Below are 14,952 nucleotides of genomic sequence, written 5' to 3'. Positions count from 1 at the left end.
GCAGGTGATACAAAAGCAACGACGCTGTTTCTACTTCTGAATTTAGAAGTAGAAAATTAGAGATCATCCAGGAGCTGACCTCTAACTGCATAAATCTTTTAAGATTTATTAAAAAGTTATTGGTGTGTGTCATCCGTCTTTGTGGACAGACAGAGCTCTTTATCTGCATAGTAATGAAAATATGCCTTCTAATAAGGGAAGCGTGTATAATGTAAACTGAATTGGTCCTGACATGGGACCCTGTGGAATTCCATAATGTGTGAAGAGGACTCTCCATCTCCGTGATCATATTAGATCTATTAAATGATTCAAACAAGTATAGCCCGGTACCTTTTAATGCCTACAGCTGGCGCTAATCGCTGTAATAAAATGTGATCAACTTTCGATCACTGCACAGAGGTCTAGCATGACAGGCAGAGATGAGTCCACAAGATCATTTGTAACCTTCACTAAAGCTGTTTCTATATTGAATGTAACCCTAGAGAGTTACTAAGGGTTTCAGTGTATTATGAGCAGAGATGGGACAGTAATGCATAATCTGATTACTTTTTTAAAGTAATGGGATTACTTTCTTGGAGACGTAACAGTAACGAATTACTTACTTATTGTAACAACCCTTTTGGGTTATAGCACCACTAGGGGGGGTTGCCCTACTATTGTAGTAGCTATGGGAGTCTCCTAGGGGGTGTGTGAGTTGTTAGCGGCAGCCATTACATGCTGCTCGTGTTCTGTTCTCAGGATAGACCTCACCGTTGTAACGGCCTGGCACCGGCGACTACCGATCCCCGCACATGTATGTACGGACAGTGTAGAGCCGTGGAGACCTGGCTTGTATGGTCTTATGTTGCTGACAAGGAATAAAGGTCTGTTGTTTAATTTAACTGACTGGCTCCGTGTTATCCGGCTAACCTCCACACCTAGGGTTGCCAACTCCCTGAAAAATAAATAAGGGACACCTCGTGGCCAGGGCCGGGCGACCCAGTTGTCTTCACCCTTCCCAGTGTGGTGAATTTTCTAGCTCTTTTTTTGTGTGTGAAATTATTTTTTTAACCATTTGACTTGAATTTGATTTAAGTAGATGTGTATTCTTTGTGATATGAACACATGTGAAACAAATGATCATTTAGCCATTTATTTTTAGCTCAAAATGACAACATTAACACAGTAAAACAGGTCTCTTTCTTAAACAGAAGCCTGTCATGCTTAACTTTTGAGAATATAAGTAAATCTTTCTTTAAAAGAACTCTGTCCTGCTTAACTTAAAATAATAGAAAACAATAGAAAGAAAAATATTCTTGTAACAGTGCACATTTAGTGCATTTAGTACAATTGGCTTCAGTTGAGGTATTATTTCAGCTTTTCTAATGCTAATCAGCTGCTCCTGTTTGTAAACCCGCTTGTTCCCATGATTACGCATCATAACTCATCATCATTATTCATCTATGTATTACTTTTATGTATTAGTCATCAATTTGTTGTAATCATCTATCCTTGCAGTTGTTTATTACACAAAATAAGTTATATTATCACACTTCTGGCCACATAGCGCTGATATTCATTGCACATGCCCATATTAACTTTTTCCAGCCAGGTGTTTTCCTTTTCCCATTCTTCCCTTTCTCTGAGGGGAACAAACATTGCTGCTCTAACGCTGGGCTCACACTGTGCGGTTTTAGGCCCATTTTGAGACGATTTTTGAGTGATCGGACCGATTTTGGCCTTCATCGTGCGTCGTGTAGTATACGTGGGGTAACGAGAAGTGATTAACACCTCACGACCAGCTCCCGATCATCAATCGCTCGTGAGGGTGTCACCACAGGGGCTCACTGCTCACGCGCAAACACGTAAACGTTGGTGTAAAAGATGGAGCAGCACGGCAGTGCAGCGTGTGATCTGGACACAAGCGACGGAGGCACAACTTGGAGAACTTTGGAAAGCTCATCCGAGCCTTTTCGATGTGGCATCACAAAATGATCACGACCACAACAACCGTGAAAATAGTTGGATCGACACTGCTGCTCAGTCACAGCTGCCTGACCAATGTTTTTCATTAGCAATTTAGCAAAGTTGATGGTGGTGGTGTGTCTGTGTGAGTGAAAGACAGAGAGAGAGAGGGACAGATTTTCTGTTATAACCTTCATTTTATGGAGGCACAGTGTGCGCACTCAGGTCGCATCAGAGCATCGGGCGGTATAGTGTGAGACCTGCATCGTGACCTACCAACTTCTAACCCCTGCGAGTCAATCGTGCAGTTTGAGCAGGAGCTGAATAACGTGACTGAAAAAATCACACAGTGTCTGCCCAGCTTTAGGTGTACTGTCGTCCGAGACTTGCACCGCAGTGTCGGCGTTTGTTTCCCTGTTGGCCATGCTTGTTGTTGTGGTCATCTGTTGTCTTCCGGTATTTTCTCTGTAAGCGACCTTTCCTCGACCAATGAGATGAGCGGTAATCTGAATTGTTATACTCGAATTGTCATAAGTGTGCTGTCAGCTCATTGGTCACAAAGCAGGAGAGGGTCTGGGAATTATGTTTTCAAACAAAGTGTTAATTCCATAAACATTTATAGACTACTTTTGATTCTCACTGTATTACGGGACAAAGTGCGTCCCTTATTAGCTCAATACGGGACGTGTACTTTTGTTTCTAAATACGGGACGATTCCGTTTTTTAAGGGACGGTTGGCAACCCTAGCCAAGTCACCCCTCCACGATTTTTTGAAATGATTGGTCTGGGAAGAAAATTGTGTAGTTTGGCATTGCTCAGCTTCCTTAAGAATGGCTTCTTGGCAGCAACCATTTTACATGAGGCTTCGAAAACATATGGATCACCTGAAGGGTCAGATCCATCTCACGGGTCTTGTGCCAATACCTTGCAGGATTTTTTCTGTTTCTATATCTCAAGGACATGGCAATACGTGCCTTGAGATGACTGTTGTGTTTTGGTGAAATAATAAAACTAAAATGCAAAGAATGCTAATATGCCAAGTTTTCAGTTAAAAACTTTTTTGATGCACAAATACTATTTGATGCCCATCAGAATGTCACCGTTGGCATTTTTCATAGCTGGATTTATGCTTGATTCAACGATCTATATGCTAAGTGACTTTAAAAAAAAACAATAAAAAAAACAACATTGTACCTAACCATTTTCAGACTAATGTCCGAAGAAAAACTTCAGACAAACTATTATTCAAGACCACCTTAAAAATGACAAACAAGTCTTGCTGCACTGAAGCAAAATATAAAGAACTGAGTCGTGTCCAAGCACACAGTGAGTCGAGGTTAAATCATAATAGAAAGAGTTCATTCTGTCATAAAAGGAGCTTTCTTTTCCTCTAAGAGTGTTAACAGACACAAAAACACACTCAAATACACACAGTGCATTTCTTTATTTCAGACCAAAAACAATGTTGAACAACCATCTGTATGTGCATGAAACAACACTACACATGAACATGACTGCAAGCTGGAGGCCACAGAGACAAACAGAGCTACAGGAATTTCTCATATTTACACATTAGCCACTCTGCTGTTCAGCTCCTGTGCTGCATGCCCCTAAACTGCTGCTATATTTCCTTGTGATGCAGCTTGCACAAAAAGATTCGTTTTTTCTTTATATAGTCTATGTGAAGGCAATTTTTCCATCAGCAGTAAATGACAGCTGGAGAAAGAATGAAACAAACAAGGGTGTTAGGACCACCGAGTCTGTGGAGACAGTCTTACGTCAGTGCCATTTTTTCTTGTTTTACCGAGCATGTTCCATGAGTCCTGGAATGTGAATTCATTAGAAGACAAGCTGGTGGTAAAGATTGGCTGGCTATGTTTCCTGGTTTCCATATATTTGAAATGTCTTGTTGTATTAGAGGTCCAGCAGATGGGCATAGCTGAGCCGACGAGTAATGAGGGACGGTAGTCATTATCTGTCCGGGATGTCCTGGCTGTGTAAAGCCCACACTTGTGTATTTAATATCACTGTCCGAGCCGCTGCTGACAAGCCCCGTACCGCTGCAGGGCACCCAACAAGTCCTCATACGAGATATTTCTGTGGGATGGCAGGGAGCTGAGGGCACAGAGTAGGTTATACATTGAACATAGTGCGCTTCAAAGTGAATTCAGTTAATGACATCAATTTCAAAATTCAAACAAACTTTCATACTTTATTGTCATTATTAAACGTGGTCCATCGAAACGTGCAAATTCTGAGATGTAAAGAAGCTTACATGAACTCTGTGAGCCTGATGTGCCAGGGGAGGAAGCCCAGTGTGCTGTTCACAGGACCAAACTTCACCACCAACTCAGGGTCTGGAATATTCTTTGATTCTGAAACAAGCACAAAGAAAGCGAACATGTTATCAAGACAATCTTTTTTCTCCTATTTACTGAGAATCTGCATGTTCTGACTATAGAATGAACTCAAATCTGAGAGTGGCTCCCATTCAGCAGTACTTGTGTAGCTGTCACCCGAGATCCACAGCCACACAGGTTAAAGAAAATTTAGGTAATATACATCCACTCTCACTGGATAATACACTTCTCCACAGTTATGGTCATTTTTGGTGCCATAAATGTGTCCAATCCCCGGAATTTTAGAAAACTTGAGTCATTATTTAAGTTAAATTGATTTTCTAGAGGTTGTTTGTTTTGCATTTATTTGTCTCCAATTGGCTGAACTGTTGCATTGGATAGTCTAATTAAATACAGAAGCCTAACCAGTGGACTGGAATTCTACTGGGGCAATATGTTGTGTAATACCTCTGTTACAAGATGATTTATTTCTTAAAATAGTTTAATGGTTTTTGGATATTATTTTGTGTCAAATAACAAAAAGACATTTTGACTGCTACATCTGTGCTTCTTTGTTCTTTCCAACACTCATAAATTACATGGCACACATTCACTTTTCTCCTCTAAGTATTTTTTTGGACATATCCATACGACACTTTTCCTAGGCCTCTTTACACAAGAGGTTCAACAGTGGGGAAAAATGCCCAGGAGAAACATTTTACAGCACTTCAATGTCATGTCCATCTCTTGCATGTAAAAGTACAATCCCATGACATGGCGCAGCTAACCTGGATCCTCTACAGGTTACGCTCCTTCTTTAAGCTGTCCAATAATGATTCAATCCTATTCAGTTTTATTTATACAGCACCAAATCACAACAACAGTTGCCTCACGGCACTTATATTGTAAGGTGACCCTAAAATAATGCAATGCAATAATAAATAAAGAAAACCAAAAACGCCAACAATCATATAACCCCCCCCCCCCCCAAAATGAGCAAGCGCTTTGGCAACAGTGGGAAAGAAAAAAAACATTTTTAATATTAAGAAACCTCCAGCAGAACCAGGCTCAGGGAGGGGCGGCCATTTGCGTAACCAGCTGGGAGTGAGTGGATGAAGACAGAATAAAATACTTAATACACGTCTTAATTACTTTTAAAACACACAGTACACACATCCACTGGATCTTGAAATTCTTTTGCTTTCAACAGTAATGAGTTAATGAACTCCATGACACACTTCTAATGATTAGGGAAAAGAAGCCTTCTAAGACTCTTTCTTAATAAGCACACGCAGCTTCAGTAACCCCCTCTAGCTTTATTAAGGGCTACCAAGGTGTTCCCAGGTTGGTGAGCAACAATCTCTCAAGTGTGTTCTGAAAAACATCAAAGTATCTTTACACATGCACACAGGCATAAAGTGCTACCTCTGAGAAGCAGGTCTAGCATGGAAACATTAATGTCTTTGAAGCTCCTTTCCTTGTTTTCCACAGAGCGGCAGAGCTGCTGTGCTACATGGACAATGCTCTGCTTCCCATCGTCAGGAGACAGCACCCTCACTGTGGGCCTGCAGGACACAACTGCAACAAAGGACACATAAAAACACATTAAATTAAATATGACTACTAATGGTATTCTTCTGCAAATACACACCCAAATTTTCAACTTTGTAAATTTTTTTTTTTTAATACTGTAACCTCACTTGCACACCTGATGTAGACTACTGGAGCACACTGGTGAAGTATGGGTTGAGGGATTTTAGATTACACCTGGGAAACATATTGTTGGGTAAACTGAGAAACTGCTGGGTCAATATAATGATGCTTCGGCTTCAGTCAGACATTACCTCAGTGGAACAAGCCAATTAGTGACATTATTTATTTATGTTACCATCTATGTTCATTTCGTTGACTAATAATTTTTTTCCACAAAGGAACTACTTAAAGAAAACTAAAATATGTGGATAAATACTACGATGAAATGAACTGACACTTTCTGACTCACCTATTCTTAAATGTAACCATTCACACCAACCATGTAACTTCACTGTATGAATTTGTGGCATTTATTACCAATCCAAGTCTGAATAAAAAGCTCTGACCAGCCAGACCAGTGGACTCGTAGCTCAAAACATGACTGGTCAACTGGGTATCTGAAATTATTTCTCTTCCTCAGATGTGACAGCAACTTTACCAAGAACAGCTGAAACTGCCCCATGAAATTTTACCTGCTACTTCTATCTGTAGAGAATCTGATGAACCCAGAATTTCCATTATTTTATTGTCTTAATTCGAAACTTCAGGACCAGCTCATCATGGTTTAACATTGACTTAATTTTTTTTTCTTGACACTGTGTGAGGACAAAAAGTTCAGCCTGTACATACATTACATGAAAAGTTTGAACTTGAGAGTAAGTGGCTCAGGTGTGTGTTTTTGCACAATTACGTAACTACTCATTTAATTGTCTTTCTTTTATTTATTTTTTTGCTGTGTTCAGTGGTTGTAGAAATGGTTTATATTAGCATTTAGCTGAGATTCTGAGGTTTCTATGGATATCAGACATGTTGATATTTGCATCAAAGAATTGACGTTAAACTACAGTTTAACCCCTTTGCCCCCAGAACCGGGGGCTTTGGGGCTCTCCAAGGTAAAGGGTGTAAGGGTCTGAAGTTTTATAAGTGGATTCTATCTAACCTAATGAAGAACAATACAGAAAACAAAAATGAGGTTGTAGGCACTTCCAACAAGTGGACACAGAAATTTTGGAATGTAACTACTTATATGTAACAGTCACAGAATTTAATTACAAGAAAAACATTGATCTGGAAATATACAATTAAAATACAGTTACTAATCAAAATGTTGGTATTACAAGTTTAAAAGTTCTTGTTGGTAAAAAGCTTCCAAGTACGTCCGAGTCTGTAATTGTATGAACTTAAAATCAAAGATATCATGCCAGGTTCTTACCATTGTGCTGGTGTTGGTCACTACCACTGCTCAGGAACTCCACACTGTGCATAGATCCATCAACACCCAGCAGATCCTGTTGCTGCCTTTTTATTTCCTCGAGTAGACGAGAGTTGTTCTTCTGAAAAACACCTGGGTTGAGGAAAAGCACATCATTCAGTTCAGGTTGATCAAAATCACCAAGTAGACCTAAGACAGAAACAGTAATTGTGAAGAAACATGACTTTTGGATTGATAGAATCTATTTTCTTTAAAACAAAGCAAATAAATCCAAAATTAGGGGCAACTGTGGCTCAGTCAGTAGGGTGCGTGGTCTACCACTTGGAAGGTCAATAGATAGATTGGAGAAACCAGGTATCAATGTGCAAAATACTGAATCCCCTAATGCAGGGGTGGCCAACCCGTGGCTCTCGAGCCGCATGCGGCTCTTTGCCTGGTTTCATGCGGCTCTTACGTTCATATCAAAGTTTGTGTTTTGATTTTTTTTATGTTGTTGTTTTAAAATGTGCGCGTTCGCTTCGCTTGAGTTCAATACGGTATTTTCATCAAATGCGCATGTGTGTGAGATGAAAATACCGCAAAGTTTCCCAGTAGGAGCAAGTTCGCCCTTAAAATGGCAGGAAAAAAATGCACAGCAAAAAGAAAATATGAAGATGAACACAGGACGTTTTTAACAGAGTGGGAGAGTTTATATTTTTTTGTTGAACGCAATGGTAAGCCATTCTGCCTTATATGTCAGACGTCATTAGCGCATTTCAAAGCTTCAAATCTTCAGCGCCACTTCAGCTCACTCCATGCTAACATCGACCAGGAATTTCCAAAAGGGACTGAACTTCGCAAGCACGAGTTGGCCACTTTGAAAAGTCAGGCAGAAAAGCAGATACAGTTTTTCCAAAAATTTACGAAGCGGTCAGAGACCATAACGCTCGCATCCTATCAGCTGGCTTGGAACATTGCACGGGCTAAAAAGCCATACAATGAAGGGGAGTTCGTTAAAAAATGCCTCAGTGATGTTGTTGAAATCTTGTCTCCTGAAAACGACAAATTAAAACGCATGGTATCAGACGTCCAACTGTCCCGCCACACTGTTGAACACAGAATATCGGACATTAACACGGCTATTGAATCACAGTTGCACTCTGACCTTCAAGCATGTGAGTATTTTAGTGTCGCATTGGATGAGAGTTGTGATATACAAGACAAGCCTCAGTTGGCAATATTTGCACGGTCTGTTTCAAACGATTGTGTGATCAAAGAAGAACTCCTGGATATTGTGCCATTAAAAGACAGAACCCGTGGCATAGATGTGAAAGAAACCATGATGGCTGCATTTGAAAAAGCAAATCTGCCCATAACGAAATTAACTGCAATAGCCACGGATGGAGCACCAGCCATGATGGGATCTGTGAACGGGCTTGTGGGGCTGTGCAAAGCTGACCAAACTATTCCTGACTTTTGGAATTTCCACTGCATCATCCACATGGAGCAACTCGTGTCTAAATCATTGAATTTAGATAACGTCATGAAGCCTGTGATGGAAATCGTCAACTATATCCGCACACATGCGCTTAACCACAGGCAATTCAAGAATCTCATCGCTGAGCTGGACCAAGGGCTTCCAGGTGACCTGCCGCTGCACTGCACTGTGAGGTGGCTGTCAAAAGGCCAGGTACTCTCTCGCTTCTTTGAGCTTTTGGATGCCGTGAAACTGTTTATGGAAAAGAAGGACAAGGACTATCCCGAGCTCTCGGACCTCAAGTGGATTATGGATCTGGCCTTTTTGGTCGACATGCTGTGTCACTTGGACAGACTGAACCTGACCCTGCAGGGTAAGTTAAAAATGCTCCCTGACCTAGTGCAAAGTGTGTTTGCGTTTGTCAACAAACTGAAGCTGTTCAAGACACATATTCAAAAGGGAGATTTAACGCATTTTCCCACTCTGCTAAAAGCCAGCGGGCAAGTCGCCAGTGCTGCCCTGAGTAAGCAAAGAGCCAGATATGCAACGCTGATTGAAAACTTGCACGAAAGCTTCGTGACCCGGTTCCATGATCTACAATTGAAAAGGCCACAGATTACGTTCCTCGCCGACCCATTTAATGCAGAGACCGGCTGTTTGAAAGTCCCGCTAGTCACAGATGAAGCTGCGGCTGAGTTGGAGATGATCGATCTTTGTGAAGAGGACCAATTGAAACCTGCTTTAAGGGAAGGGACCATTGAGTTCTGGAAAAGTGTGCCAATGGAAAAATACCCCAATGTCAAACGGGCTGCGCTTAAGATACTGTCAATGTTTGGGTCAACATACGTCTGCGAGTCTGTGTTTTCTACCCTAAAACATGTGAAATCAAAGCATCGATCTGTTCTGACTGACACACATGTGAAAGAATTGCTTCGAGTGACAACAACGGAATACAAGCCAGATTTAAAGAGGATTGTTCAAGGCAAGGAATGCCAGAAGTCCCACTAAACAACATGCATTATAAAAGTAAATGCTATTGTAGATTATTATATTTTTGTTTGTGGACTTGGTTGAACTGAGAGTTTGTGTGTGTGAGACAGTGCACACAATGTTCATTGTTGAAAATGACTGGCCTGTGGTTTTAGTACTGTAGGAGTCCATTTCTGTCATTATCATGTTGGTGTGTGACATTTACAATAAATCTGGCTGAGCAGAGATGTGTGTATTTTGTGTGTGTGTGTGTGTGTGTGTGTGTGTGTGAGTGAGTGAGTGAGTGAGTGAGAGAGAGGAAAGGATGGGTGATGTTCATGTGTGCCCATGCGTATGATGTGGCTCTTTGCGGTAACACAGTAAAAAAAAAGTGGCTCTTGGTCTCTGACTGGTTGGCCACCCCTGCCCTAATGCATTCATCTACATGTGTTTAAATTTAAATATGATCAACCTATCTCTAATAATCGGCTATGTACCACAGGCCTTCAAGCTGGCTGTAGTTAAACCTTTACTTAAAAAGCCATCTCTAGACCCAGCCGTCTTAGCTAATTATAGGCCAATCTCCAACCTTCCTTTCATATAAAAAACCATTGAAGAAGTAGTTGTCAAACAGCTAACTGATCATCTGCAGAGGAATGGCTTATTTGAAGAGTTTCAGTCAGGTTTCAGAGCTCATCACAGCACAGAAACTGCTAGACCTCAGTGCAGCGTTCGATACTGTTGACCATAATATTCTATTAGAGCAATTAGAACATGCTGCAGGTATTACAGGTACTGCACTGCAGTGGTTTGTATCATATCTATCTAGTAGACTCCAATTTGTTCATGTAAATGTTGAGTCTTCTTCACATGGTGAGGTTAATTAGGGAGTTACACGGGGTTCAGTGCTAGGACCAATTCTGTTTACATTACACATGCTTACCTTAGGCAGTATCATCAGAAGACATAGTGTACATTTTAACTGGTATGCTGATAACACACAGCTCCATCTATGAAGCCAGATAACACACACCAAATAGTTAAACTGCAGGAATGTCTTAAAGACATAAAGACCTGGATGGCCGCTAACTTTCTGCTTCTTAATTCAGATAAAACTGAGGTTATTGTTCTCGGCCCTGAAAATTCTAGAAATATGGTATCTAATCAGATTCTTACTCTGGATGGCATTACCTTGGCCTCTAGAAACACTGTGAGGCACCTTGGAGTCATTTTTCACCAGGACATGTCCTTCAACGCACATATTAAACAAATATGTAGGACTGCTTTCTTCCATTTGCACAACATCTCTAAAATTAGAAATATCCTGTCTCATAGTGATGCTGAAAAACTAGTTCATGCATTTATTACTCCTAGCCTGGACTACTGTAATTCATTATTATCAGGAAGTCCTAAAAACTCCATGAAAAGCCTTCAACTAATCCAATGCTGCAGCAAGAGTACTGACAGGGACTAGAAAGAGAGAGCATATTTCTCCTGTATTGGCTTCCCTTCACTGGCTCCCTGTTAAATCCAGAATTGAATTCAAAATCCTGCCATTAGAGCATTTCACTCTCACGCTCCCGGCTTACATGTTGTTCCTAGAGTATTTAAAAGTAGAATGGGAGGGAGAGCCTTCAGTTTTCAGGCCCCTCTTCTGTGCAACCAGCTTCCAGTTTGGATTCGGGAGACAGACACTATCTCTACTTTCAAGATTTAAGATAAAGCATATAGTTAGGGCTGGATCAGGTGACCCTGAATCCTCCCTTAGTTATGCTGGCATAGGCTGCTAGGGGACTCCCATGATGCATTGGGTTTTCCTTTTCAGTCACCTTTTTCACACACTATGTGTTAATAGACCTCTCTGCATTGAATCATACTTGTTTTTAATCTCTGGCTCTCTTCCACAGCATGTCTTTTATCCTGTCTTCCTTCTCTCACCCCCGCCCCTCCCTGAGCCTGGTTCTGCTGGAGGTTTCTTCCTGTTAAAAGGGAGTTTTTCCTTCCCATTGTCGCCAAAGTGCTTGCTCATAGGGGGTCATATGATTGTTGGGTTTTTCTCTATATGTATTATTGTAAGGGTCTACCTTACAATATAAAGTGCCTTGAGGCGACTGCTATTGTGATAAAATTGAATTGAAAATTTAATGTGTGCGAAAGTTAGATAAAAGTACTGTATTTACGTCTGTGTGATTCAGTAATCAGACAGACACAATGTGGCATGTTGTATGAAGTGCTTTAACTGAGGGATAGGTAGAAAACTGCTAAATAAAAAACCGTCACCATAGTGGAGACTTTACATCATTTGGCAATGACAAAAACTACAATCTGAGAGACCCTAAGGTGAGGAGCTTGGTCATTAGAGAGGGATGGAATAGAGCCGCTGCTCCTCCATATCAAAAGGGGCCAACTGAGGTAGTTTGGGAATGTAAAATAACTTCAGTCAGAAGGCACTCTCCCTAATTCAGTCAAAACATTAATATCAGTTAGCTTTACGAGATTTGTCATTTAGGGAGAAGGGGACAATAATTTCAACAATTTGAGGCTAAAATGCTCAGCTGCAGTATAACCTCCGCTTAAAGTTAAAAAGCAGAAACATAACTGTAACAGGGGAAAAAAAGCAACAAAATGAAGTCTTGATGGATGCTCAATCATCCAGGTAAGTGAATCCCAAAAGTTGATTCTGTTCATTTGGATGTAGCGTTTTCACTCAGAGAAACGTTTCGTCACTCATCCATGTTTCCCCAATCTTATAAACAGTGCATTTGCACAATAACGTTTTATAAGGTTAGTGAAAATCTGCAGTCAGCTGAGGTCACTGTCAAGTTACTTGGATGAGTGATGAAACGTTTCTCCTACTGAAAATGTGATGGCCAAATGAACAGAATCAACCAAAAAAATGAAAAGATGAATACAAGTTTAATAGTTAAATATTGCGCAGTTGTTTTAACGTTTGAATAGTGTCTGTAGCTGAAAGTACGTTGAAACAAAATTAGGACTTGGAAGTGGTGAAAAAAGACAGATTTAATTTGCATTTAATGTAAACAATTAAACAGGGTATTGCTAATCTGAAAAGGAAAAGATTCGCTACATCTTCAGCCTAAGCATTAAAGGGGAAATTTATACAGAGAATGAATGTAATACAATGGGGAAATTTATACAGAGAATGAATGTAATACAATGTAATCTTAAAAGCCTCAAAGTTGGAAACAATATCTTTAAAATGCATATTAGAAACAATGTACATCTAATAAAATAAAATAAAAATGCTTAAGAGTCAGAAGAATACTGAATATTTAAAGCTCACACGCATTAATACTCTTTAAGACTGGAATTATGATTTTCTTTTTTCCACTTAAGAATCTGTGTGTGTGTGTGTGTGTGTGTGTGTGTGTGTGTGTGTGTGTGTGTGTGTAAGAGAGAGATATAAAGATATAAAATATGGGTTCAGTGACATCTGCAAATCATTGCATTCACATCGGATGAACTTGTCCAAATAATATCCAAACTACACTAAACTACGTGTATAGTTTTTTTTTTTAAAACAACAAATTTAAATCTATTTTTGATGAAGCTGTGATTTATTATTTTATGAACTTCACTGTATAAAAGCGCAAGCAGCAAACTCAGCTGATAGGAGTAACATGCTTACCGTGATTATCATACACGCTAACATAGGATATGCCGACAGCCATACACCACACCACCACGTTTGCTATGTCCGGATAACTGGGCTCTTCTTCCGCAACCAACAGGCCGATATGGACCGGTATCTTCTTCAGGGACTTTCCGTCAGACAGACACCGTGACCGGCCACCGCCGGTGCTCTTTTCAGTTATCGGTTTAACATTAGCATCTGGGCCATGATTCAGATTATTCTGAAAGTCTGGAAATCCAACTAGAGATATCGGCAACAGCAGGACGGTCGCTGCTCGCTCCCACAGCCGGCCCTTCCAGCTCTGGATGCGGACGTGGAGCCAAGAGAAGAGCGCTCTGTTGACGTGAACGAGAATCAGTAATAGCCGCCATAACAAACTGTACATAAGCGCCATTCGTGTCCGCATTTCGTGTAGGGGGAAAACCCAGGATAAAGTACAAGAACACGACCACTTTATTCTGATATATTATCCGCGTAAATGAGCTCAGCAGTGCTTATGGCTCATCATGACTGCAGCCATCTTGTTTTCTGGTTGGCAACCTCTGAACTCCGAACCCCGCGTGTGATACACGTAGCTCTCGGATTGGACAAGGTAAGCGAGACGCTGCTGCGTATGCGTTTGACTACAGAGAACCGAACAGAGTAGAGATGTGTCGTTCGCGAACGAAATGGCTCTTAGAGCCGGATCTTTGACGTGAACGACGTAATTTATATTTAATTGTATTGTGGTTTCCAGTGTTTTGTGTTGTTTCACTTTAAATTTGTAAAAGGAAAAAGCTGAAAATTTAAATAGTTAAAAGTTGAAATGTGAATAGTTGGTTTTTGTATTATATGATTTATTTATTACATTTTATGTGGAGTGAATAAATAAAAGTATATTTACGGTGGCCCCTAGAGACAAAGCACGTAAAAACTGCAAAACACGTAAAAACTCCAAAACATGTAAAAACTCCAAAACATGTACAAACTCAGAAGCACACAAAAACTCAAAACACGTACAAAATACAACAGAAGTGTGCCAGGATGCTAGGACGCAGTGTTGAGCTTTGTTACCTAGTGGCTACACCAGCCAGCAAGTACCAAAGACCGGATTTGGTGTGTGGTAGTAACAGGTAAATGAACATTTTTTTTTTAAATTATTTGAATATATATGAGTGCTTGTGTATAAATGCACAAACAATACACACATGCTTTCAATTGTGTCATTTAAGTGATCTAGGTAGCTCTGTTTTGGAAGTTCAGTTAATGCTAGAAATGTGTTTTGGAGTTTGTACGTGCTTTGTCTCTAGGGGCCACCGCATATATTTATATATGTTTATATATAAATATATGCGGTTTATATTTATATATAAACATATATATAAATAAAACAACTTCTTTTTTTTACATTAGTAATTCCTTTTGTGCATAATTTTATATTATTGTTAATAATAAATTAATTAAAGCAACAAAACAACCTGAAGCGCCGGTTCGGAGCCAAAAGAGCCGGCTCTTTTTATTGAGTCGAGCCGAAAGAGCCGGTTCTCTAAAAAGAGACGGAAATCCCATCACTACAGTGTGGTCTGTTGTTCATTAATGTAAGTCATGGAATTTAAATTGTGTGGACTGGACTCAGTTTTCAACT

The 14,952-nt window shown here is 40.2% G+C and overlaps 1 protein-coding gene across 1 annotated transcript; it reads right to left on the bottom strand.

Annotated features, from left to right (window-relative positions):
- Nucleotides 1-3,369: 3,369 nt before the first annotated feature.
- On the bottom strand, nt 3,370-13,879 carry nus1 (NUS1 dehydrodolichyl diphosphate synthase subunit). Its single transcript, XM_086263046.1, has 5 exons — nt 13,323-13,879; nt 7,249-7,380; nt 5,709-5,861; nt 4,220-4,319; nt 3,370-4,059 (listed from the first exon to the last, which is right to left on the bottom strand). Exons 1-5 carry the CDS (start codon nt 13,732-13,734, stop codon nt 3,969-3,971), a joined length of 888 nt encoding a protein of 295 aa, XP_086119172.1. The 5' UTR covers nt 13,735-13,879; the 3' UTR covers nt 3,370-3,968.
- Between the last annotated feature and the right edge of the window lie 1,073 nt (nt 13,880-14,952).

This window comes from Aulonocara sp. 'chitande type north' Nkhata Bay, linkage group LG15 (genome assembly GCF_057382095.1).
Source record: "Aulonocara sp. 'chitande type north' Nkhata Bay isolate Kocher_YH1m ecotype deep benthic linkage group LG15, A_spYH_male_GT1.1, whole genome shotgun sequence".
Taxonomy (NCBI): Eukaryota; Metazoa; Chordata; class Actinopteri; order Cichliformes; family Cichlidae; genus Aulonocara; species Aulonocara sp. 'chitande type north' Nkhata Bay.
This window is presented reverse-complemented; position numbering and strand designations above follow the sequence as displayed.

Coding starts and splice junctions, on each gene's coding strand:
- nus1 (XM_086263046.1), bottom strand. CDS start 13,734: ATGCGGACACGAATGGCGCTTATGTACAGTTTGTTATGGCGGCTATTA. Junction 5,862..7,248: donor TGACCAACACCAGCACAATG/GTAAGAACCTGG, acceptor CCTTTGTTGCAG/TTGTGTCCTGCAGGCCCACA. Junction 4,060..4,219: donor ATCAGGCTCACAGAGTTCAT/GTAAGCTTCTTT, acceptor CTGTGCCCTCAG/CTCCCTGCCATCCCACAGAA.